The sequence below is a fragment of the Sciurus vulgaris genome (assembly GCF_902686455.1).
Source record: "Sciurus vulgaris genome assembly, chromosome: 1".
Lineage (NCBI taxonomy): Eukaryota > Metazoa > Chordata > Mammalia > Rodentia > Sciuridae > Sciurus > Sciurus vulgaris.
Genome location: NC_136461.1, coordinates 212921230 through 212947371, shown reverse-complemented (window position 1 = coordinate 212947371; position 26142 = coordinate 212921230). Strand labels below are relative to the sequence as shown.

The 26142-nt window shown below is 51.0% G+C and overlaps 1 protein-coding gene across 10 annotated transcripts; it reads left to right on the top strand.

The window, feature by feature from the left end:
* The first annotated feature begins 1582 nt into the window (after positions 1–1582).
* On the top strand, positions 1583–13031 carry ZNF7 (zinc finger protein 7). 10 transcript variants are annotated; one of them, XM_079134838.1, is made up of 5 exons: positions 1583–1695; positions 3231–3274; positions 3679–3805; positions 5148–5264; positions 8134–13031. In XM_079134838.1, exons 2-5 carry the CDS (start codon positions 3272–3274, stop codon positions 9894–9896), a joined length of 2010 nt encoding a protein of 669 aa, XP_078990964.1. In that variant the 5' UTR covers positions 1583–1695; positions 3231–3271; the 3' UTR covers positions 9897–13031. The 10 variants fall into 10 exon arrangements, with proteins under 10 accessions (XP_078990964.1, XP_078990963.1, XP_078990962.1 ...); XM_079134837.1 differs by having other exon boundaries at positions 1589–1695; positions 3228–3274; XM_079134836.1 differs by having other exon boundaries at positions 1591–1695; positions 3646–3805.
* Positions 13032–26142: the final 13111 nt, after the last annotated feature.

The following is a 26142-nucleotide window of genomic DNA, read 5'->3' as shown; positions in this document are numbered from 1 at the left end:
AGGGAAAGTGATCTGGCCTGGCCCAGAGAACACTGCAACCCTGCAAGGGTCTGTGACTGCTCAGTCGGACCTAGGCTCAGTGAAAAGACGTGTGGAGGCCCTGGAGTGGCCTGCAGTGGCACAGACGTAAGAGGCAGACCCCTTTCCCTCTCCAAATAGAACCTTCAGGGCCTAAGTGCCCTATCACCTGAACACTGGGCTGGTGTGGGGGCCATCCTAAGCCTGGCTCTTTGGAACCCATTTGTCAGCTCACCCTCGGCTCCTTGTTATCCTGGGTGTGCCCTGCTCACGGAAGCAGGCCAGGTTGGGGAACAGGTTTGCCAGGCCCTATCAGTTCAGGACGCTGCAGTATGAAGCTTGCTCTGTCCTGTAGGCCAGAGACGCCAGCGTGCTTGGTTGGATCTAAAGTCCTGTGAAGGCATCAGGGCACCGGGGCAGTGCTTCCCTGTCTGGCATGAGAGCTGGTGGAGGCTCAAGGCAGGAGTGCACTGATGTCCTGGGGCTCCAAGAGGAACTAGAACATTTAAAAAAAATTTTTCTTAGTTTTAGATGGACACAATACCTTTGTTTTATTTATTTATTGATTTGTATGTGGTGCTGAGAACTGAAACGCAGTGCCTCACAGGTGCTAGGCAAGTGCTCTACCACTGAACCACAACCATAATAAGCCTAGAACATTTTTTACCGGGACTCCCTGCACAGGGCTGGGGCATTGGCTGCGCCAGGTTTTCTGTGGCTGAGTCGGGGACCCGGTGTTTGGATCAAGCACGCGTCGGTGTGATGCCCCGAACCGAGCCTCACAATAAAGTGGAGTCAGCCCAAGGTCAGGCAGGGTCCTCCACTGCCTGGGAAGGGGGAGCATGCAGACTCTGCCACAGTACCCTAGGAAAGGCTGATACCGGGAACAGCGGGTGGCGGGGCACAGCACAACAGAGCGTGGACCTAGGGGCCGGGTTTCCCGAGACGCAGCGAGAGGACGCCCTGGCCTGAGCTGGCGGCTGGCTCCGACGCCGCCCTCCTTTAGGGAGGCTTTCGGCGAGTCTCCGCGCGCCGGCTATCAGCAAGAAACAGCCTCCTGCGGCCCCAACCAGCTTCGCCCACTGCCCGGGAGCTGGCGTCCGCCGAGAGGACGCCAACCGGGGCTTCTTGCTGCCGAAAAGCTGACCGGCTGCGCCCCGACGGGGCCAGCGTGAGGAACCGGGATCCGAGACTGGCCGTCGGCGTGCGCCGGTCCGGGCTACCCCTAGCCCCGGGTGCGCCCACGATTCGTGCAGCGGGGACACACCCGGCCCTGCCTGGCTTCGGCCGCGCCCGGGCCCAGCCACGCCCTTCTCAGGCCCGGGCCCCTCCCTTTGGCTCCTGGCCCCGCCCGCCCCCGTTTTTTTCAGCCACGCCCTCCTCTCACCCCGGCGTCTCTCAGGCTCCCGGCCCCGCCCCGAGCCTCGTCCTCCCGAGGGTCCAGCCTGGGCCAGGCTCCTGTCCCGCCCTCCACAGACCTCTCCTTCGAGCTCCTTGCTCCTTCTTTGGGCTCTGGCTCCGCCCCTTCCGCCCAAACCCGGGAGGCGGGGCTGGGAACCACCGAGGCGGCCTAACCTCCGAGCGGACCAGAAAGGCCGGAAGTGGACAGGGTGCGTGAGCGAGGCTCGTTTCTGGCGGCGTCGCGCGCTTGCGGGCCTCGGGCTGGCCTCCGGGAGGGTGAGTCGGTACGGCGGGCTGGTTGGCCTCTCCTGAGGGGAGCGCGGGCAGCGTGCAGATGCGGGGAACGCCTGGCGGAGGCCGTGGTCGGGCAGCGGCCGCCCTGGACCCTGTCGGCGGGAGGCGGAGTCGAGTGGCCGAACCCCGCAGCCTCCTCGGGTCGCTCGCGGACTCGGGCGTCCTGCCTAAGTAAGGCGAGCCCTGACTGCGCCTTCCCCGCCGCCCTGGGCCGCCGGGCGCTCCCCGGTTTTCCTGCATAATCACTCTTTCTAGGGCGCTGCCTTTCCCTCTCACTTTCTACTCCTGCAAGGCTTCGAATCGGTGACAGTGGCACAGAAGTCGGTGCCTTGGGTGGGTTAGACTGTCTTTGAGTTCTGGCCGCCTCTCAGGGCCTGACTTTCTCTGTAGGATACCCCTCTTCCAGCCCTGGCAGCTGCATTCTTTATGTCCAGGCGCCAAGGGAGCACCGCCCTCCAATGGGCACTACTGCACGGGTCATCCTCCCTGTGCCCTTTGCCTGGGACCATTTTCTGGGCCAAAAGCTCCCCTAGGAAACATTTCCCATTCTGACTTCTCAGGGGACTGCCTGGTGAGGGTCCAAAAGTCGCCGATTAGTGAGGTGTTAGCTGCATCAGATTAGATCCGTGGGGCTGGTGCCATCTTGGTGACAGATACCAGCTGTATCCGGACTCTGGAGTTTATTTACTTGGAGCAGGGTTCCTGATCTGATCCTATCTTCCCTGCAGTCCATCATCCTGGCTTGTGTATTCCAACCTGCAGTTGCTACTTGCCTTGCTGCCTATGATCCACCCTCCCTAGTTCCTTCAACCTCATTCTTGATTGCTTCAGGCCCTTTGCACATTTTGTTCATGTTGCCTGGAGTGTTCTCCCCACTACAATCACCTTGGCTTAGGTCCCCAGGGAAGTGACCCCTTAGACTAAATCAGTTTTGGGGTTTTTGTTTGTTTGGTACTGGGGAGTTAACCCAGGAGCACTTTACCATTGTACCACACCCACAGTCCTTTTTATTTTTTATTTTGAATTGTGGCCTAAGTTGCTGAGGATCTTGTTAAGTTGCTGAGACTGGCCTTGAATTTACAATCCCCTGTCTCAGTCTCTTGAGTCACAGGGATTACAGGCATGTGCCACTGCACCCAGCCTAAATCAGTTTTCTAGTTAAAGGTTTTCATAGTTCCCTACATTGGCACTATCATGGTTGTGATTTAGTGGTTATTTTGCTCTTTCCTCCACTAGACTAGTCCATGAAGGTAGGGTAATTGTGCATTCATTGCTGCCTCCCCTTTGCCTGCTTGAGTGTGTGGTACATGCCAGCCACTCCTGGTATGTTTGTGAACTGATTGACATCATACACAAACACTGAAAGAGGTACAAGGCTTCAAGGGCCACATGTACCAGGGTTGCCACAATCCAACCCATGTGCCTGTTGTGCATGGAACGCAGTACTGCCTTGATTTTCCTGGAAGTTGGGGTGCTTCCACCACACTGACCTCTGACCCTTTCATAATTTCCAGCAGGTGTCCCAACCAGGACCAGTGAAAAACACCCGTCAAGCCTCATGGTAGGAAGCCTGACTGCCTTCATTCCCACACTTGCCCTGGGAAGCCTCCACCTCCTACTTTGGGCCTCTACCCTGCCCACTGGGCCTGGGCCCAGACCCAGCCTCAGCCCTCACTGTGGCTCTTACCAGGCTCAGGTAGCCCCTTGGTCCCATCCCTAAGGCAGTGAGCAAACCTCTGCCGGATCAGGGCCCAGCTGAGGCTCATGAAGGGAAGGATCCTAAGGTTACCAAGAGCCAGGTCCCTCCTCTCCCCTCCAATTGCCCTTTCCTGGGATTTTTAGAGGAAGGAACTGGGCAACTCTTACCCAACCCCTTGGTGCACCTGCCTAAATTATGGTGTGATGCCGTGCAAGAATGGGGCTGGCACCCAGGGATCCCTGGGGTGCTGGTGTGTGTCCTTTCAGGAGGCGGTGACATTTGGTGACGTGGCTGTGCACTTCTCCCGGGAGGAGTGGCAGTGTCTGGACTCTGGCCAGAAGGCCCTCTACAGGGAGGTGATGCTGGAGAACCACAGCAGCGTGGCCGGACTAGGTGAGGTGGCACTTTGGGTCCCCTCCCCTCATAGTCAGTCAGCGCCCACACAGCCAGACCTGCATCAGAGTCTGGGGAGACGGAGTGCTCAGGCCCTCGTGGGCTGAGCAGGGGACTCAAACCTGTGAGTACTGGGTTGGTTCCAAACTTTGCACATATCAGGTGACTCAGCCCTCACTGGGTAGGTAAAATTCCAGGAGTTAATAAAGCCTCCTTTTTTGTGAGTCTGGGTTTTTTTCCTAAGCTACTAAATTAACTTTTTTTTTTTCTTCTGTTTTTGGTACTGGAAATTGAACCCAGGACACTTTACTGCTGAGCTACATCCCCAGCCCTTTTTATTTTTTATTTTGACCCAGGATCTGACTCAGTTGCTGAGGGCCTCACTTAAGTTTCTGAGGCTGGCCTTAAATTGTGATCCTCCTGTCTCAGCCTTCTGAGTCACTGGGATTATATGTGTGTGCCACCATGCCTGGCCAGAATAAGTTTTCTGAAGACAGTGTACAGAGCAAATAAATGGAGCATGTGTGGCCAGGTTCATGTGTGTGGCCAGCAGTGGCATGTCACATCTGCTACCAGGTTGCTGGAAGGCTACTGACTTCAATTCTAAGATGTTCTCAAGGGTTCGAGCTGTGAAAGCATTTTATACAAAGTCTGTCTTATAATATATCAAAGGTGATAACACCACACAGATTCACTTTGTATCTTTACCCTTCTCTCGTGTTTGGTAATGCTGGTCCTTTTTTTTTGTTGTTGTTGTTTTCAGAACTGGGGATTGAGCCCAGGGCTTCATGCATACAAAGCAAGCACTCTGCACTCAGCTGCATCCCCAGCCCTGTCAGATTTTCACATAATGAATTTTGGGTTTTGTCTTTAGGTTGTGCCTTTGAGGTATTATTAGTTATTCCCTACTTCAAGCTCTCTGAGATGGCCTGCATTTTCTCCTGTGAATTTTATAGTTTATCTTTCTCATTTATGTCATGGTTCCACTTTTGTGTTGGAGTTAAGTAAAAATGCTGTTTTATTTTTGTCTGAGCATTGAACCATTATAATTTGCTAACAATCTCCTTTTCCCCTTGATGCTTTTAAAATATGAAGTGGTGTGGTGTGTTTCTGCACTGTTCTTTCCTGTGAGTCTGGGCCAGCTTCCTTCTTGGTGTGTTTTTGTTTCATTGCTTTGGTTTTGGGTACGCTTCAGCCTCCCAAGTGGCTGGGGCTACAGGTGTGCATCACCGCTTCTGGCTAGTATGTATTAATATCTGTTAGGGCAACTCACCCTTTTTATTTTGGGGGAATGTCAAGCACTGGCCATACTCCTAGCATCTCCTTCTCTGCCTACACACAGCAGGATTCCTGGTCTTCAAACCTGAGCTGATCTCCCGGTTGGAACAGGGACAAGAGCCATGGGTCATCGACCTGCAGGGAGTGGAGGGGGCAGAAGTACCATGGTCCGCCCAGACAGGTGAGGTATAGGTCCCATAACAGAGAGGCTTTGGGGAGGAGTGTCCTTAGGTGGGACCCCACAGGCAGGGACAGTGCTAGAAGGAAGCACAGACAGGTGTGGGGCTGCCTTTGGGGAGACTACACCGCAGAACTGTAAGGACACAGAGCCCCTATGCATTCAGCAAAAAGTTTGTTTTTGAAGTTGTGCATATTTTGTTTAGTTTCTAATTTTACTAATATACTTATTGAACAAAGGCACAAATTTGTGGATCTGAGGAAGCATTAAACTTGGCTTCCAAAGCCTCTACTCAGGCAAATGTGTCCCTGAGGTAGTTCCCTCCCCAGCTGCTGTCTCTAACTTCTTGGGGCCTGGGGAACCAAGCCCCTTAAATCAGACCCCTGTGCATTGGCCTCCTGCAGCTGCTGCAGCAAAGCACCACACATCAACAACAAATGTATCATGGCTATGGAGCCCAGAAGTCTGCAGGACTTGGCCTTGTTTCCTCTTCCAGGATTGGGTACCTCACGCAGCAGTTGTTGGTGTTCCTGGGTTGTAGATGTGCCATTCCTTTACGTGGCCAGTGCCTTATAAGAACACCATTCCTGTTGGATTAGGGGCCACCTGACACCCTTATCTTAAATAAAACTATATGTGAAGTGACCCCATTTCCACATTCCCCTCTGTCCCTCCTACAGAATTTCCTTCTGATCCTCCCTGGGAAGGAGGCAAAACTGAAGGGCCACTTAAAACCCAGCCTCCCAGTAAGATGTTTGCACAGAGGAGGGAGTTTGTGGAGAAAAGCCAGCTGCCGTGGGCAGAATCAGACAGCTTGATAGGGTTATAGGCAGCAAGTTGTCCTTCTAGTGATGAAGCAAGTAGGGCAACCCACAGTGACCTCAGGGCAGGAATGCCACCCCTAGAGTATGGTATGCAGGAGCACTCAGCCAGAAGGCACAGAGTAAAGGAAATGCCCAGGCAAGTTTTTGTCCCCGGCAGGTGCAGCTGGCCTCAGATATTGAAGGGGACTAGAGGGAACAGTGGCCAGGGGCAGAGTCTGCAGCAGTCCCTCCCCATGCCCTTGCCTACCGCCAGAGCTCCCTGATGTGTGACTCCTAGCTCCTTGTCCCCAGATAGTGACAGGAGAGTCATCAGCCAGGCACTACTGTGCCTTTGCTCTGGGAAGACATGGGTCTCTCCTCTAGAGAGATCTTGCTTTCATAGTGCTTGCCTTTCCCAGCTTGTTGGAGAGGGACCTTTGTGTTCCAGGGAAGTGGAGAGGGCCTTGAACTTTAATTACAAGGGTGCCATGCCAGAGCTGTCAGTGTCAGAGTCAGAAAGAAATGGGCTGGGCAGGAAACTGTGGGAGGCTGGGCAGCAGGACAAGGTGGGGCTGTGGCCTGGCATTGTGCAGGGTGGGGGAAGAACTGGGAAATGGATATCAAGCCTCTTGGGGATGTAAGCACAGGGACCCAGAGGTTGGAAAATATAAGCATAACCAAGTGGTCTGTGATGTCTTGGTCCTTTGGTCAGTGGTTGCAAGTGACTGTGAGCTGTGTGACCAAATGCAGGCTTGATTCTGTGCAGCCAGAGGCCTGGGCAGTTCCTGGCTTAGCAATGCCAGGGATGCACCTCACTCTCCTTTGGGCCTGAGTTTCTGGCAGGGGGAAGAGCAGGAACAGTACTTGCTGGGGATCTTAGTGTCTTGCTTTCTCACCTCCAGGCAGAGGAAGGCTTGGGAGGAGGGCCGAGCAAGCACTGCCCAGGGAGCAGCTTTGCTGTAAGGCTGAGAAGGGAGAGAGCTGTCTAATGACTCCAGAACTGTCCTCATCAGCATGGCCTTGTGCAGTCTGCTCCGCTCTGAGCCAGTGTGCTTCCCTATGGGTGGGGATTCTGCTGACCTCACTGCCTTGTGGAAGACCAATTAGGAATCACTGGGATCTGTTCCCTGTATGCAGAAGAGCTAAGTAGATGGGAGCCCTTCCTGAAAGGCATGGCGATCACAGGAAGTTGGAGACCCAACCACTGTTGTTTAGGAGTGAGCAGAGCTGTGAAGCTGAAGCCCTGACTGAGCTGTGAATTTGCCATGGGTGGAAGCAGGCTGGCTGTGACTGTGACTGTGTGGTTGTGTTGTGATGATGACGACGGAGAAGCGTAGCTTCAGCAGAGGTGCCCTCTGGGACGTTAGAGCAGGATGGGAGCCTGAAGCAGAGTCCAGAAGGAAAGCAGATGTCCGGAAGGTCCTCTGGGGTGCTGGTGCGTGTGGGACCCTCCAGCACCCTGCTGCAGCCAAAGGGAAGTCAGTGTGTCTGCTGGGTGTGGCACTCAGCTTCTAGCCTAGCAAGGAGTGGCAGGTGCAGGAGGTAGAGAGCAGCCCTGGGCAACCTGGCGCTACCTCTTCTGGGCTCCCCAGGTAAGCCCCCCACAGCTCTACAGCCTCAGTCTCCTGTTCCTACCCCTTCCCTCCATTCACAGACCAGACCCTCTTCTACCTCCCTGTTCACCAGCTGGAATGCAAGGGACTCTGAGCCCTTCTGAGAATCCTTGTTGGTAAACTTTCCACCCTCAGGTTGGCTTTGTCCAGTCTCACTGTGTGTCCTCATGGACATCCCCTTTGTGGTGCCCCTCTGCTCACAGACCCTTCTTAGGACATGCAGCTCCCAGCACCCTGCCTAGCAGAGAGGAGCACTTCATCACTGTTGACTGAAAAGCATGAATGAAGCCAAGTCATGAGGCCTTTCCAGGGACCTCTCCTCATAGACATCAACCCTGGGGTGTATAGCAATGCTGCCTGCAGCCTGCCCTAGGAAGTGCTGGCCCTCCCACCACCTCAATCTCTGTCCGGTGAGCTCAGTACATAAGGAGCATTTTCATTTCTTGTTTATTTCAGATTCTGCCGTTAGGCTTTCTCGTGAGCAGGAGGACATGGACCTTCTAAAGCCTCAGGGTCCTGGCTGTGCAGACACTTCCAGTTCTGAGGTCTGGTTAGAGAGACATCCAAGCAGCCCTGTGCTGACATTTCGAGGCTCCCTCTTCCAGAATCACTGTTCGAGTAAAGAGACTGTGGCTCCTAAGACCTTTACTAAGGACACTATGCAGGAACACAAGGAACTGGGGGCCAGTGGCCTTGGCCATCAGCCTGGTAAAGGTCAGAGAGCTGGCGTGCAGGGGTCATCACAGCAATGCCAGGTATGTGACAGATGCTTTGGACACACTCCAGACCTGGCTGCACACCAGGAAGTTAGTATGCAAGGGAAGCCTAACTACTGTCAAGAATGCCAAAAACAATTATCTGGCTGTTTTCAGGGGAAACTTCGAAGTAACTGCTGTGGGGAGAAACCATATGAGTGTGAGGAGTGTGGGAAAGTCTTCAGGCTGTCTTCACAGCTCAATCAGCACCAGAGAATCCACACTGGAGAGAAACCATTCAAGTGTGTGGAGTGTGGAAAAGCCTTCCGCCTGAGCTCAAAACTAATTCAGCATCAGAGAATTCATACTGGAGAGAAACCATACAGATGTGAGGAATGTGGGAAGGCCTTTGGTCAGAGCTCAAGCCTCATCCATCATCAGAGGATCCACACAGGAGAGAGGCCCTATGGCTGCCGGGAGTGTGGGAAGGCCTTCAGCCAGCAGTCTCAGCTGGTTAGACATCAGAGAACTCACACTGGAGAAAGACCCTACCCCTGCAAGGAGTGTGGCAAGGCCTTCAGCCAGAGCTCAACTCTAGCTCAGCACCAGAGGATGCACGCTGGGGAGCGGTCTCAGATGCCTAGAGCTTCTGAGGGCCCAGGCCACACTGCACATCAGAGAAGTCACACTCTGGAGAAACCCTTTAAGTGCGATGAGTGTGGGAAGGCTTTCAGGTGGATCTCTCGTCTGAGTCAGCACCAGCTGATTCACACTGGAGAGAAGCCTTATAAATGCAACAAGTGCACAAAAGCCTTCGGGTGTAGCTCACGACTCATTCGCCACCAGAGAACTCACACCGGAGAAAAGCCATTCAAGTGTGATGAGTGTGGGAAAGGCTTTGTGCAGGGCTCGCACCTCATTCAGCATCAGCGGATCCACACTGGAGAGAAGCCCTACGTGTGCCACGATTGTGGGAAAGCCTTCAGCCAGAGCTCCAGCCTCATCTACCATCAGAGGATCCACAAGGGAGAGAAGCCCTATGAGTGCCTCCAGTGTGGGAAGGCCTTTAGCATGAGCACACAGCTCACCATCCACCAGAGGGTGCACACCGGGGAGAGGCCCTACAAGTGCACTGAATGTGGGAAAGCCTTCAGTCAAAACTCAACCCTCTTCCAACACCAGATAATTCATGCAGGAGTGAAACCCTACGAGTGTAGTGAATGTGGAAAGGCCTTCAGTCGGAGCTCTTATCTTATTGAACACCAGAGAATACACACGAGAGCCCAGTGGTACTACGAATATGGGAATACCCTGGAAGGCTCCACCTTTGTGAGCCGTAAAAAGGTTAACACCATAAAGAAACTGCACCAGTGTGGTGACTGTGAAAAAATATTCAGGTGGCGCTCACACCTGATCATACACCAGAGGATTCACACCGGAGAGAAGCCTTACAAGTGTAATGACTGTGGCAAAGCTTTTAACCGCAGTTCAAGGCTCACGCAACATCAGAAAACGCACCTGTAGGAATGAATAGATGTGAGTAAACCTGCAGCCTTAACTTGCTCATGTTATGTGAGGTCCTTTATACTGGCAGGAAAGTGGAGTGTTGGGATAGATTCAGAATTGCCCTCTTAGGAATGTCCTGCTTCGTGCAAAATGTATGTTTATTTGCCCATTAAATAAAGCCCATTCCCCTCACACTCAGGGTGCAGTCTGTAGTTTTGAGTTCACAGAGGTTAGAACCCAGGGCCTGCAGATGAGGAGCAAGCTTGAAGGGGACCCTGCGAGCCCTGCCAGACAGCAAGTTAAGGAAGTCACCTCAAAGTGGCTTCAACAATGAGGATGTGTTTGCACTGATATTAGAAGGTGTCCAGAAGTGGCATGCCTAGAATTCACTTCTGACTACTTTACCTGGCAACTTCTCTTAAAACTCATCCCTGGTTACAGCCACCCAGGGCTGGCCCTAACCCCTTGAGAGGCAGGCTGGGTCCTGAGTCTGTCCCTAAGTGTGGGTATGGCTGGCATTCATGGAGTACACTTCAGAAGCTGGTGATATGGCAAGGGTCTTGAAGTCACACCTGCTGTCCAGGAGCTGACTATGTGACCCAGGATACCTTGGTCTCCCTGAAACGTGGAGCTTTTTGCTTACCTGAAAATATGTCCTGTTGATGTAAGGAACACATCTTATTGTCCCCAGCAGAGGATAAGCACTCGTGAACCTCTCCCCTTGCACCGTACACCCCCAGCCCATGCCCCAGTTGGTGGACACAGGCCTGGACCCCTGGACTGGAGGACCATCTTGTTTGGTCCAGTGCTCTACTCTGCAGGGGACACACCTGGAGAGGTCAGGATGGGTTTGTGCTGTATGACACATTTCCTTGAATTTCCTCAGCCTGAACCAGAAACTGCAAGGACTGAGAGAGCCCAAGAGTATGCCCTTTCTGGAAGCCATGGAGAGCCCCCTGCTCCTCCATAGATCTGGAGATGGCAGGCAGCTTACAGCAGTGACCAGGGTTTCTCTGGCTTTCCTGTGTGCCACCCGGGGCCACACACAGGAGAGGGGTCAGGGGGGTGCATGTGGGCATGTCAGCTGAGAAACGGATGGGGAGTATCCAGCTTCATGGTGAGCAGCAAGAGCCTGCCCTGCTGGGCACTGGGCTTTGACTCCCCCACCTGGGACTTTCCCTCCAGCACAACCTCGAGAGGATCTGTGAAGCACGTGGGCCTGACACTCCTGGCTCACAGGACAGCACGGGGAGGCTTGGGCTGTTGACAGCTCATGACTGTGACAGGGCATCACATGGCACCAGCCACTCGGGTGCATCTGACCAACAGGTTGGGCGTGTTCGAGTTTGTCTCTGAGCATCTGAGACCACCGTGCACAGGCCTCCTGAAGGTGCATGAGGCCCAGTGCAGTACTGGCCTCTGTCCTGGCCCACAGCGTGGTCCCTCAGTTGTAAGTGTGTTCTGGAGGCAGGTGAGCTCTTTCCCAGCTGGCCAGGGTTTGCACCCTCTTCTGTGCCTGCAGTGTGCTTCAGAGCTGCTCAGGGACTGCCCTGTCCCTGCGGATGTAACCACCTTTCTGTGGAGTACCTGCAGGCTCGACTCCATCTCCAAGGGCAGCTTTGGGTGCCAGCTCCGTGTCACTGGCTCCCTGTCTAGGTGGTGACTCTGCCTCAGAATGTGGTGTTGATGTGACTGTTTCGCCTCAGGACTCGGACGAGTTGACAGCGAGGGCTCAGTAAGCTCACTGTGCACAGACCTCTGCCTCAGGGCCTAGGGCCATGCTGACATGGAGCATGCAGGGAGACTGCTGCCCCTGCCCAGTCCCATGAGAGGGTGGACTCACTGCCACCCTGCTGGAGGCTCCATGAGCATCAGTTAACCAGCTTGGAGGGCTTGTCTTTATTATTTTCATTGGTCTCTTCTGCCCTCTCCACCTTCCTTTGCCTTTGTGCTCCCTACTCTCCCAGGCTTCTCTGCAAGGGTCCTAGTCGAGCCCAGTTTTACACAGACCTCTCTTTCCTCTGCTGCAGTGGTTACTGAGTAAACCTGTTTCTACTGTCTCCAGGGTCTGGCTTTGTTTTCCCCAAGCAGGGACAGCCTGTCACTTTAGGTGCAGACCACCAGGCAGGGGACCAAGCTGTCTGCCCAGGATAGGCCATGACAGGCCAGGCTGAGTGCCAGTGGGCATGGACCTACATGGACTGGGAGGCTGCTGGGCCTCGTCACTCTGCCTCTCACACACCTTCCATGCTATTCCTCACCAGATGTCCTGTAAAAGAAGAGCCTGAAATTGTGTCTTGCTCTCTAGATAGTCTGCATTCTGCTCTGAGAAGACTTATCTTTCATTTTCTATTAAAGCTCTTCCTTTGCTAAAACCCAATGCATTTTTTTGAGCCTGGAAGGCCCAGTCTCCTCCACCTCTGGAGGGACTTCCTTGAGCCCCCCAAGGGTGACACCCTGCCTGCCTGTCAGAGTCCTTGAGACTGAGTCCCGCCCCTGGGCACCTCCTGGGCAGGAGATGGAGACCGGGCCCGGCCTCAGAGGTGTTCCATTTGAAAAAGCTTGGCAACCCTTATTTATTTATTTATTTATTTATTTATTTATTTATTTATTTATTTATTTATTTTTGATTCTTCAGCTAGAAGAGCGGAAGGGATGATTTATTGTACATGTACACAGGCCACAGTTGAGAAATGAGTTAGACCAGAATGCTGAAGTTCCCAGGCAAAGGACCAACTGGGGCTGTTATGAGCAAGGTGGGTCTTCTCAGTGGTGATCTTGGTGATGGAATGGTGATGTGAGTTCTAGTCCACCAAGAAAGAATCTGCACAGTATCAGACAGTCATCAACTCGTGTCAGTGGCTGTGAAATTAAAGATCGGTTGAGATGCAGAATGTTGAGTGAATGTTCACTGTTGTTCCTGTCATTGTCACAGGCACTGTTCCCCTGCTCCATGTCCCATCTCCTGGTAAAGGAAATGGCATCCCATCCTTCCAGTGGCTTACCCAGCACTCCTGGAGTGGCCTTTCCCAGCTGACAGGAATTCCAACCCTGAGTCTGGGGACCCTGCCTGTGAAGGTGACGGAGCTCCCTCCTCACGCATCAAATGCACACGTACAATCCTCTGTTAGTGGAGGAGACAACAGCTGTCTCCAGCCTTAATGCACACATACGCTCCTCTGAGTGGAGGAGACAAACGCTGTCTCCAACCTTCATGCACACGTACAAGTAGACAACAGCTGTCTACAGCCTGTGGTGCACACGTAAGGTCCTCTGTGAGTGGAGGAGACAGCAGCTGTCTCCAGCCTCGGAAGCACAGGTATGCTCCTCTGTGAGTAGAGCAGACAGCAGCTGTCCCCAGCCCCTGATGAACACATAGGCTCCTCTGAGAGTGGAGGAGACAGCAGCTCTCTCCAGCCTCTGGTGCACATGTACACTCCTCTGTGAGTGGAGGAGACAGCAGCTGTCTCCAGCCTTAAATGCATACATACACTCCTCTGAATGGAGCAGACAGCAGCTGTTCCCAGCCCCTGATGCACACTTAGGCTTCTCTGAGATTGGAGGAGACAGCAGCTGTCTCCAGCATCTGATGCACACGTACGCTCCTCTGAGAGTGGAGGAGATGGCAGCTGTCTCCAGCCTCTGGTGCACATGTATGCTCCTCAGTGAGTGGAGGAGACAGCAGCTATCTCCAGCCTCTGGTGCATGCTTGTCTGAGAGTGGAGGAGACAGCAGCTCTCCAGTTGGGAGAAGGCTCTTCCCTTGCAGCAGTCCGCCAGAGCCTCTCACCTTCCCACAGAGCCCCTGTTTGCAGTGTGTTTGGGAGTTCCTGGGTTTGGTGCTTTGCCTGCCTCCCCTGTGGCCCAGGCAGAGGACCCTCCATGATGCATCCAAGGGCTCCATGTGTGCTCCAGCCTCTGCCAGCCTTGCCTGTGCTCCCCAGCACTGAGACCACAGCTGCTCTCATCCAAGTGCCCAGGAGTCAGCAGCAGGCTCCTGTCAGGGTGTCAGGGGTGGGGAGGGGCTGTGGCTGAGGCTGTGCTCATCCTATCTGCTGTCCTCCGCCCCATGCTCACAGCTCCCAGGTACCTCACCACTGCCTGGGAGGTGGGAACAGTGCACCAGCTTCCTATCCTAGCTGGTGCCTTCCACTCAGCTATTCTCTACCCAGCAAGTCCTCCAGGGGCCTGAAGAGCCTCCTGGTCATTTGGCAGAGTGCTGGGCCCCATGCAGGAGCTTGGGCTCCTCTCCTGGAGTGTTGTCTCTGAGGCAGGACAGATGTTGAGCACACTAAACAAGGGGGGACAGGAAAGTGGGGCTTGGGCAGCAGGAGTGTGTGCTAGCTGGACAGCCTGACCTTTGGGGTCAGGGAGACCCTTCTGAGGCTACTGCCAGGTGGAGCACAACAGGCCTTGGAACAGCATGGCAAGGACCATGTGGCACAGGACAGGGTGGCAGGTCAGGAGAAGCCTGGGGAATACCCTAGATACTAGAGTGGACAAGGGAGGGGCACAGGTGACACAGTGCCCTGGGAGCCTCTGGTGGGGTTGGTTGTGTTTTTGTCTTGTTTTTCCAGAAGTGCTGGGATTGAAGCCAGGGGTGCTCTACCACCGAGTTGCATCACTGCCCTTACTTTTTCTTTCTTTTTTTTTTTTTTTTTTTTTTTGGTGCTGGGGATCGAACCCAGGGCCTTGTGCATGCAAGGCAAGCACTCTATCGACTGAGCTATCTCCCCAGCCCGCCCTTACATTTTTTTGAGACAGGGTCTTGCTAAGTTGCGAGGCTGGCCTCAGACTTGCTGTCCCCCTGTCTCAGCCTACCGAGCAGCTGGATCACAGGCCTGCAGCACCGGTGCTCCACCACGGAATCACATCCCGCCCTGGGACGCCGGCTCTGAGGTTCGAGGCAGTTGGAAAAGAAATGCTGAGGGCAGCAATAGAGAGGAGGAGAGAGCTCCAGCTCTGGAGGCAGAGTGGACAGCCAGAGTGGCCACCTTGGCCACTGCACCAGAGAACAAGCAGCAAGTGGGAGGCAGACAACATGCACAAATCAGCAAGAGAAGACAGATCAGACATTTCCAATAGAAAAAAATGTGTGAAAACAGGAACTCCCCAAACAGGAGAGCCAGGTGACCAGGGAACACCTGGCAACAAATCTATGGGTGTGGGGAGGGTGGTGTGCCTCCCATGTAAGCCAGAACCCACTGAGAGACCTGGGGATCTCTGGGCATGGGATTTCTCAGTGGTTTCTGCACAAGGCAGAACTTGGAGTGGCCTGAGCACTGGTGCAGGCAAGGAGTGCCCCGCTTTGTGCATCTGAGTGCCTCCTGACCCTACAGCAACTAGCAGCTGGAAGAGGCCCCCTTTTGCCAGGGTTCTTGGCTTGGGGTTGTGGCTTGTTCTGGGCAGAAATGGGACAGGTGGGACTTAGGCCATAGTGCTATCCACTGCCCTCCAGAGCAGCACCATCTTGTATTCCCAAAACCGCAAAAGCGGCCCCATCCTCTTGTGAAGGGGGCAGAGGTCTACCCTAGAGACCAGCAGGCAGAGAATAGTTCTTCCACACAACACATTTCTTCCTAGCTGAAAAAGGAAAGGGAATCGAATGTGTATTTTTTACTTTTACAAAAATAAACACAGGCCAGGTATGGTGTCTCACACCTGTCATCCTAGCAGCTTGGGAGGCTAAGGCAGGAGGATCACAGTTTAAGATCAGCCTCAGCAATTTATCTCAAAACAATTAAAAGGGCTGGGGATGTGGCTCAGTGGTTAAGCACACCTGGGTTTAATCCCTGGCACCAATAAACAAACAAATACAGGAAAAGTAGCATAGAAATCGCTGAGAATGATAACTAGGGAGAAAGGCAGCCACAGCCACGAGGGAAGGGTGAGGCTGGGAGAGGCAGGCCTGGCTTGGAACGCACCTTCATGGGTGAGGTTGGTGTAGAGTTTTCGGAAAGATCAAAGGAGAAAAGCAGACCCTAAACAACCCACACTGAAATAGCTGAGCTGGAAACAGGCCTCCATACCTCTCGCCGCAATGCCCTGCCTGCCTCCTCAGGAGCTAGTGTGTGCTGGTCCCAGGGGCCCTGCAGCGCCAACATGTGTGGACCCACAGTCTCTTACAGAGGGGTAGCGTCTGCTTGCTTTGACTCATCTCGGGACTACTGACAATACCTGGTAGGTGTGAACACTGTGATTAGTGTCACATTGTACTGGTTAGGGCATAATGACAGGGGACAAGGTCCATACTCATTCAGTACAGAGGCAGGTTGTTTTGGTTTTTTTACATATATTTTTAGATGATGATGGGCCTTTTTATTTTTATTCTTTTATTTGTAGTGGTGCCGAGACTCAAACCCAGCGCCTCACACACAGTAGGCAAGCACTCCACCACTGAGCCTCAACCCCTGCCCCGGCAGATTGTTTTTTATTGTCATTTGTTGCTGTTGTTTATTGTTTTGGTACCAGAGACTGAAGCCAGGAGTACTTAACCACTGAACCACATCCCCAGCATTCTGAGACAAGGCCTTTCTAAGTTGCTGAGGCTGGCTTTGAAATCAAGATCCTCATGTCTCAGCCTCCTGAGCTGTTGGGATCACAGGCATGGCCATGTGATGCACCCAGCCCAGATGCAGCTTATTTTTCCCAAAATATTTGCCATCCATGGCTGGTTGAAACTGCAGATGTGAAACCTGAGGATTCAGAAGGCCACCTGTACAGGGGACAGGGGACAACCTGGATCTCACTGTGAGAGAATCCCAGGACTGACCAGGTGGTGACCTTTTATGCCATCGGGGCACACTTGTGCACCTGTCCTCTCAGGTACTCAAGAGACTGAGTTAGGTGGGTCACTTGAGCCTAGGAGTTTGAGATCTGCCTGGACAACAAGAAGACCCTGTCTAGAAAAAAGAAGTCAATATCACAGAGGGACATTAATCAAAGAGTGTGGGAGGACTGTTTTCTATTGAAGATGCTGAAGAGGATAACGGGGCATCTGGTGTGGCTGTTGGTCCTGGTCTGCCAAAAACTTTCCTGGGTGTTTTTGAGATGCAGGGAAGGCTGAGTCCTGCCTGGCTGTTGTGGAGGGTACGGGGTATGGGAGTCTTCTCAGGTGTGTGGTGCAGATGACAGCCTTGTTGCCAGGCTGTTAGGGAGCTGTGTCCCGACCACTGCGGGCAGGCAGGAGCTGTAGAACCCCAGGGGAGCACACGCATGGCCTTCACTGCTCTCCTGACTGTTCTGCTGGAAGATTTCCTTAATCAAACGTCGAGATAAGCAGAAAGAAGATAGGAAGCAGAGTGAATGGCACAGACACCAGCATTGACAGATGGGCCAGGCAGGACTACCACTCAGGTGTCAGGCTGACCAAGCCACTTCCCCTGCAGAGGACATGGAGGCTAATTCCTGGTCCTCACTGGAGTTGGATGGCCCTGCGTGGCACCTTTCCCCAGCCTCATCCCAAGGCCAGGATCCTCTGGAGACGCTATGGCCACCCATCCAGCCACAGGGCCTGAAGAAGCCTCAGGCCGGGGTGATCCCATCCCCTTGAAGCTGGGGCTACGAGGTGCCAGGCAGGCAGAGGTCGATGAGACCATGACCCTGTTGTGTGCCGTCAGTATTTCCCATGGGCTCTGCTTGACCCTGGCCACCTTGTGGACATCAGTCACTTCTTGAAGGACTGATTCCCGAATCCTTCAAGTAAGTGATGAAGAGGTGATTTTATTTTGTCTTAAGATTGACCTCTAGCAGTGCCTGCTAACGTCACTCCAGGATCTTGTCAGTGAACTTACCTGCCTGTGGCAGTGTCATCAGAGGAGACCCTCCCACCTGCAGGGGTGCTGCCAGGTGGGGACAGCAGGGCCCCAGTCCCCTTCCCTGCAGAACCCTCTGGACCCCTCCCAAGACAGCACAGGCAGCTCTGGGACTCTTGACCAGCAGAGGATTCTGTCTCAGGGTCAGTGCCAGCTGGCACAGTGGCTGTGCATTTCACGGGAGGGACGGAAGCATCCAGGTCTTCACCAGCAGGGATCTACAAATGCGTGACACTGGAGACGTTGGGAGTTTGATCTGGGGTGAGCCCTGCTCTGCGCCCACCTGCCCGTCCACTCCCTCCACCCCTCAGCATGTGCCGCTGCACCTTCCCCACCCTGAGCCCTCCCGCCTGGACTGGCTGAGCCTGCTCTCCCCTCCTGCCCTGGCAGACCTGGACTCGGCAGGCGTACATGGGCTCTCTCCTCCTCCAGGTGAGCTTCTGGGCCCTACACCTGACATGTCCCAGCTGGAAAGGAGAGAAGAAAAGGCCGGGCTGAGACTGGACAGAGAGGGCCCTGCCCAGGTGTGCAGGGAGGGGGGCTCTTGGGAAGGCAGTCATGTCACCTTCAGAGACTGTCACCCGCAAGAACGGGCTGTGGGAAGAACAAGGGAAGAAACCTGGCCCCAGGGAGGGGGCAAGGCTTCCCTGGACCAATGGGAGGCCAGCACTGTACCTTTGAGGGTCAGGCCAAGGCAGGGAGAGCTCTGGCCATGACTGGTGACAGCCCAAGGGTGGCATGGATGGCCTGGTCTGGCCCACCGCTGCAGAGGGAGTGCCTGTCTTGAGTTACGTGGTGGGTTGTTAGGTGACCTCGTTCCAGTAACTACTTGGGCTCCTTGCAGCGGGTCCTCTCCTAGCTCCCCACCCCCCAATCCAACGAAGTTCTGAGAACTTCGGCGTGGCTCTGCCTCACCCTTCCGGCCAGGCTTCTTCCTTATCACTCTGTGCCCTCCCCTTCCCCCTGGCATGAGCGAGTTTCCTGCTTGACGTCATTCTAAGTCCAGGTCCCCACAGTAAATGGTGTCTTTTGTTCCTTTCTTTCCCTTTCAGATTCCTTAATGCAGATCAACAGGGGTTGAGAAGGAAGGATGCTTTTGAGGAGTGGAGGCTTCTGACCGCCACATGTAGAGCACTGGAAACACTCCTTCAGGGTTTCCTGCTGAGGCCCAAGGCAAGGACTTGCTGGAGCACCTTCAGGGAATGCTTCAGGAAGGCCCCCTGGGAGAAAGCCCATATCCCAGGAGGAACTGTTCCCTGAAAGGGTGACCTGAAATGTAATGAATGTGGAAGAAACTTCAAGTCGACACTCATCGCCTAAAAAGTCACAAAAATTCTACAGAAGACAGTAGCCCATAGATGTGACAGATGTGGCAAGAGCTTCAAATGCAACCCAGGTGGGGCTGGGGTGGTGGCTCAGTGGAAGGGCACTCACCTAACACACTTGAGCCTCTGGGTTCGACCATCAGCGCCACATAAAAATAAAGGTGTTGTGTCCACCTACAACTAATATATGTGTCCACGTATATGTGTGTGTATATGTGTGTCTATGTATATATGTGTACATATGTGTATATGTGTGTGGGCTGGCAGGGAGCCAAAGGGTGTGCTTGGTATGCCTGGAGAAAAACAGGAAGCTGTTACAATTGGCTACATGTATGCTTGATTGCTTGACCTTTAACAGGATTGGGTGGACATATCTGATCAAAATTGCTTATGCATGAGACTGCTTATATATTGAGGGTGAGACTGCTTTTTGGGTTTTTTTGTTGTTGTTGTTGTTGTTGGGATCCAAAAAAAGAAGAAGCTGCTTCATAACAATCTCAGGGTACGTGTCTTTATGTCCCGCTGGACGGTGACATTTGGTGGCCCGTACGGGGGAACAGTAAGCGCTCAGGTAAGTAATAAAGGAGAAAATTTTTCACTAGCACAGTCAACTAGCAGTCAACTAGCAGGTTTCCCTATTTGAGGAAACAGTGGCCTTAAGGTACTAATGGAAGGCTCCCCTAGTGAGGGAACTTAACAGAAGGCTGTCCCAAGAGACAGCAAAGGACGTCCTGTAGTAAATGAATGTGTGTAAGGCGTTAGTTGTGTTAATATTTTTGTTACTTTTTCTTGTTTGGTTTCTGTTTAAATTTCACGGATTTGCATGGAAGGCTCTCTTAACGCCTCTCCCTCTTGGTACTTTGCCTATATGGACATTAGTTTGTTTCTGTCTGACTTCCAGGGAACCAAAATTTCAAGAACAGCTAAGAGAAGGGGAAGAGATATTAGAAACTGTAAAAGAAGAACAATCAAGTCAAGCTTCTGAAAGAGAAAGTAGATGTGCAGACTGAGAACAGGGATGTGACTCTGAAGAACAGGAACTGTCTGAGACAGAGCTAGAAAAGAAGTTCTCTCAGTGGCATTTAGCCCCTACCGCACCGCGCCCTCCGGCGTATAATCCAGGTCACCACTCTTTTCCAAGTTGTAGGGGTGCATGTACTTGCTACACGGGGGGGCCCCCAGACAATGGGCTGATGTAGAATCTCGGCTATTAGGTGACATTATCTGGATTAGACCTTACCTTCACTTACCCACCTCAAGTTTGGGCCCCCTGACTGACACTCTTAAAGGTGATTCTGACCCTCTTTTTAAGCAAGTGCTTACCCCTAAGGTTCGAGCAGCTCTCAAGCTTGTTGAAACAGCTATGGAAAAAGTTCATCTTGATCGTACTGACCTAGCTAAATCTTTATCATTCATTGTCTTGGCCACAAATAAGTTACCCACAGGAGTGTTTTCGCAAAAGGGTCCTATTCTATGGGTTCACATGAATTATGCCCCTAACAAGGTCTTATCCTTGTTTACTGAATCTGTGGCAGAATTAATCCTTAGGGCATTAAAAGTATCCCTTTCCACCTTTGGGTCACATCCCTCGACAATAACTACTCCTTATACTACTGATCAGATACAATATCTTATTAATAATTCAAATTCATGGGCTATAGTCTTTACTAGTACCTCTGCTGTTTTTTGACAATCATTTGCCATCTGATCCTCTTCTCCAATTTTGGAGTAAACATCCTATAATTTTCCCCAAAGTCACCCGAAAAGAACCTATTATAGGAGCTACCCTTATATTTACTGATGGATCAAAAAATGGTACGGGTGTTATTACTGTAAATAATGTTACAGAAACATTGCTGTTTAATACTCTATCTGCACAACAAACAGAACTATTAGTAGCTATAGAAGTATTTGGAACCCACCATGAGCCCTTTAATCTATTCTCTGATAGCAAATACGTTGTTAATGCTACTCAAAATTTAGAATTAACTGGTCTGATCTCCCTCACTTCCACCATTGCTAAGTATTTACAATCTTTACAAAAACTTATTTGGGATAGAAAAAGCCTTTTTTTAATTGGGCATGTTCCGGCTCATACTGGCCTTCCAGGTCCTCTAAGTTTACACAGTGATTTAACAGACATGGCCACCAGAGACCCACATATCTTTGATGCACTTGAAAATGCAAAAAAAAATTCATTCCAAATTTCACGTACATGCTTCTACTCTACGTTTACGCTATCAGATTACTAAGGCAACAGCTCGGGACATAGTCAAGTCTTGTGCTAAATGTGCTACACTTATTCCTAACCCCTCATTAGGAGTAAATCCAAAAGGGCTTCAGCCCAATCATATTTGGCAAATGGATGTAACTCATTATTCAAATTTGGAAAACTACAATTCATCCATGTGTCAATAGATACCTTTTCAGGATTTATTATGGCCTCTGCTCATGCTGGAGGAAAGAACCAAAGATGTAATAACACACTGTTTACATTCTTTCTCCATCCTAGGGGTCCACAAACAAATTAAAACAGATAATGGTCCGGGATATACATCCCAGGCTTTTAAACAATTTTGTTCCACTTTTGGTATTCAACATGTCACAGGAATTCCCTATAATCCTACTGGACAAAGCATTGTTGAGTGTGCCCATTTAACACTTAAAAACATGCTTTATAAACAAAAAGGGGGAATAGGGGCATCATACAGATCCCCAAAGGACAAATTATCTGTTGCCTTGTTCATTTTAAATTTTTTAAATCTCCATTCTGAGGGCTGATCGGCTGCTGACCGTCATTCAGAGCCTCATAAAAAACATCTACCTCGAGTGCTCTGGAAGCATATTCTATTGGGACAATGGAAAGGCCCGGATCCGGTATTAATCTGGACCCGAGGGTCTGTTTGTGTTTTCCCGCAGGACGCACAATCGCCAACTTGGGTGCCTGAAAGATTGGTCAAGGCTTCCTCAGTAGAAAACCAAGAACAACAAGAAGATGTGGAAGTTCCTCCAACTGCTGTTGTCCATGATCCCTCACCATATTAATGGAGGAGCCGTGCGTTGCCTATGGGGGATAGTAAAGGTGTGGCCTTGCCCTTTGCCCCTTACTAACTCTTCCAATCTATATCCTCCTATTCTTACCACTAATTCCACATTAGGGTTACCTACTGTACCCTTTTCTCCTGACTTAGCCCCCTTCCCAAATGGCTCCTACGACTTAGCAGGTTATGTGGGAACCTCCCCCCAAGTTTGGTTATGCTAGACCAGTAGTCAGAGATGGGTAAGATTCGTGAAGAGCTCATACCAACCTAAGACAGGGAATGAAGACATAAGCTTCATTTTCCGATGACGGGTAAGGATGTTGCTCTGTCATGGACAACCTAAGACAGGCCCGGTCTTTTTATAAACAAACAGGGGGAGATGTGGGCTGGCAGGGAGCCAAAGGGCATGCTTGGTATGCCTGGAGAAAAACAGGAAGCTGTTACAATTGGCTACATGTATGCTTAAGCTCCAGATTGCTTGACCTTTAACAGGATTGGGTGGACATACCTGATCGAAATTGCTTATGCATGAGACTGCTTATATATTGAGGGTGAGACTGCTTTTTGGGATTTTTTTGTTGTTGTTGGGATCCGAAAAAAGAAGCTGCTTCATGACAATCTGAGGTGTACGTGTCTTTATGTCCCGCTGGACGGTGACATACGTGTGCATATATGTATATTTATGTGTATGTGTCTATATGTCTATATGTATATATATGTGCATACATGTGTATATATGTATGTGTGTATATGTGTACATGTGTATATATGTGCGTATATGTGTGCATGCATGTATATATGTGCATATATATGCATGTATATATGTATGTATGTATACATGTGTATACAGGTGTGTGTGTGTATAGGTGTATATATGCATGTATGTGTGTATATGTGTGCATGTGTATATGTATATAGGTGTGTATGTGTATATATGCATGTATATATGTATATGTGTGCACATGTGTATATGTATATACATGTACGTACATGTTTGTGTATATATGTGCGTACATATGTATATGTGTGTGTGTGTGTGCACATGTGGGTATACATATATAAAATGCAACCAAGGTATTACTCTACACCAGCAAATTCATACTGGAGAAGAACCAAAGAGTGTCATGGATTAGGGAAAGATTTTAGTCTAGGTTCAAATCTCAGGGAATATCTAACAATTCTCAGTGGAGGAAAACCCATAAATGCTTGATGGTTTCCAGCGAGCTCCCACTTTTTCTAACACCAGGTGACTTGGTGCCTGGTGGCATCACACATGGGGAGACTTCAGTCAGAAATCACAGCTCATTCACACTGGAGGGAAATCCTGTGAACACAAAGGAAGTGGAAATACCATCAATCAGGTCACAACTTAGTGGGCATTAGAGGATTCAAACAGGAGAGCCATCTCAAAAATGTGAACAGCGTGAAGGCAGTTTCAGAATTCACATCTTATTCAGGGAGTTCACCCTGGGGAGAGTCCCACCTTTCAAGGAATGTGGGAAGTGTGTTGGCCAGAGCTTGCCCATCCCTATCACACCCTTCACAGGGCAGGGGCCCTATGAATAAATGACTGGGAGAAGCCTGTCACTTGTAGTTCATGCATACTCAAGGCCGGTGGACACACGCAGAGAGCCGGAAAGTGCAGCAGGGGGAGGAGGCTGGCACTGGCAGCTCAGGTCTTACTTAGTAACAGAGAACTCATGCCTCGGAGAAACACTTCTCCTATGGAGTGTGTAGAGGCCAGCCCAAAGCTCCCAGGTACTCAGTGTCACAGAACACCCACGGGAGAAAAGCATTGCTGTAGGCAACAAGGCAAGTCTCTTGGGGACTGCTCAGAAATTGGTATGAAAGGATTCACACAGGGACACATCAAGTAAGTGTGAACATGTGGAAAACCTCTCATCAGAGCTCCCAAATTACAGACCTCCAAGAATTCATACTGCAGGGAAATCCCAAATGTGCAGTGGCTAAACTTTGTGAGAGCTCACCAGTGAGGAGCCCACACCGAGAAGGACCCTGCAAGTGTCTGGGTATCTGAAAGCTTCATACGGAGCCCCTGGGCACCTGGCCTCTTCCTTGGAGAGAAGCTGCTCAGTGTCATGATGGATGCAGTGATGTTTCCAACTGTGTTTTCATTCTGGTAAGAACTGTATCTGCATAACAGAAGTGAAATGGCTTCCAGGTGTAGTCCACACGTTGTTTTGAAGGCACAATTCACAGTGAAGAGGGATTGTGGAAATATCCCATCAGATGGTACATGCTCTAGGATCTCCACATTTGCCCCTAGAACCTATGGGCAAATTTGGAAACAGTCTTGGCAGACATTGCCAAGTTAAGACAAAGTAATGCAAGAGCAGGGCAGACCCAGCCCGGTGACCAGCGTTGTGGTGGCAGACTGTGCCAGCTGAGTTACTCCATGATGTGCAGTACAGCAGTTTCAGATGGAGCCTAAACCTGATTACCCCATTTTGTAAAGCAGTAGTTTGCCATGAGCTGCTCCAGTTTGAGGAGCACTGCCAGGTGGATCAACTCCATACCTTGTTTGTACAAGTGTACAGCCACCACCTGCCCAGCACGACCATAAGGCACAGATAGATAAATTATTTATTGGCATTGACTTATCATGGAGCACCTGGACTCATGGCTCTCCCAAGCTGTATCAGAACACCAAACATGGAGCTTATCAACCTTGCCAGATGCAGTACCCTCACTTGAGACTTGTAAATGGAGGATTCCCCTAACCCCCAGTCTGATCCCATCACCTGGTCACTTGTCACAAATCTAGCCCAGGAAAACTGCCACAGCAGTGAACCTCAGTTCTGGTTCTGTTGGGCTTCAGCACAGCACGGTTTCTCCAGCCTGTGACAACATGCCTGGCCCAACCCAAGCTGACATTGAGACTGAGACTGCAGTCAGACCTTCGGCCTTAGGAACTCTGGGGAACTGGCTGGGCAGACCCCTTAGTCTACCTACAGTGACTCTTTGACACTTGGCATTCATCTCTGTCTGTACTCTGGGCACAGCATCCTGTAATCATGTGGTACCTTAACCCTTCTTAGCCTGTGACATACACATAAACACACACACACGCATATATATATATATATATATATATATATATATATATAATTTTGTGGAATATGATGTGTGATTTGAGTGTTATTGGAAATTAAGATTGGAATGGAATAAAAGAACTTGTGTTTGCCTGGGTTATGACTATCAGGTGACCCTCAAGTATTTGTTGAATTGCCACCACAGAAAGTGATGTAGCTTGTGAATTTGTTATTCAACAAATTCTGACATTGTGGAAAGATGCAAATGGGTTTGGTTTCTGTTGATGGCACAGCTTGCTCATGGCATGTATGTGTACAAGAAAAGGGAAATTTGGATACAGACTTCAAGGAGAGAGCACCATGTGGAGATGGAGAAGACTGAAGGAAGCCCAGGACGCAAGGCCAGGGGTCTTCCCGAGGCTGGAAGAGTCAAGGAAGGGCCCTATAGGCTTCAGAGAGAACACTTCCCTGCTAAAACTTTAACCTCAGATTTCTAGCCCTGGAACTGGTAAATCAATCTCTGTTATGCCACCAGGATTGTTACAGCAGCCCCAGGAGATTAATACATTTTATATGATCTTTTTGTTTATAACGGTTTTTGTTTCTCATGGAGAAATACCTAGGATTGGAATTGTTAGGTCCTAGGGTATCTGTATCTTTAAAGTTCTTTGTTGTTTTTGCAGAACTGGGGATGAGTCCAGGGCCTTGGGCATGCTAAGCAACTACTCTGCCACTGGGATGCATCCCCACCCTGTATGCTTAAATTTAAAAGAAACTGCCAAGCAGTTTTCCAAAGTAGTTGTACTATTTTACAATCCACAAACAGTAGACAGCTGATGCAATTACTGTACAAACTTTCCAAACTTTGACTAGTCAGTTCTATCTCAGCTTTGATGAATGGCATGAAACAGTATCTCATTGTGGTTTTAATCTGCACTACCAGTAGTGCTGATAATCCTTCATATAGTGTTACTGTTCATGTGTGGGGTGTGTGTGTAAGTCCAGTAAAATCTTTATTGATTTGTAAAAGTT

What these genes read in the sequence shown, in the direction of transcription:
- ZNF7 (XM_079134833.1), top strand. Translation starts at nt 3,616, where the DNA reads ATGCCGTGCAAGAATGGGGCTGGCACCCAGGGATCCCTGGGGTGCTGG. An exon ending in CAGCAGCGTGGCCGGACTAG is followed by an intron (nt 3,806 to 5,147) that starts GTGAGGTGGCAC and finishes GCCTACACACAG; the next exon opens with CAGGATTCCTGGTCTTCAAA. An exon ending in ACCATGGTCCGCCCAGACAG is followed by an intron (nt 5,265 to 8,133) that starts GTGAGGTATAGG and finishes TGTTTATTTCAG; the next exon opens with ATTCTGCCGTTAGGCTTTCT.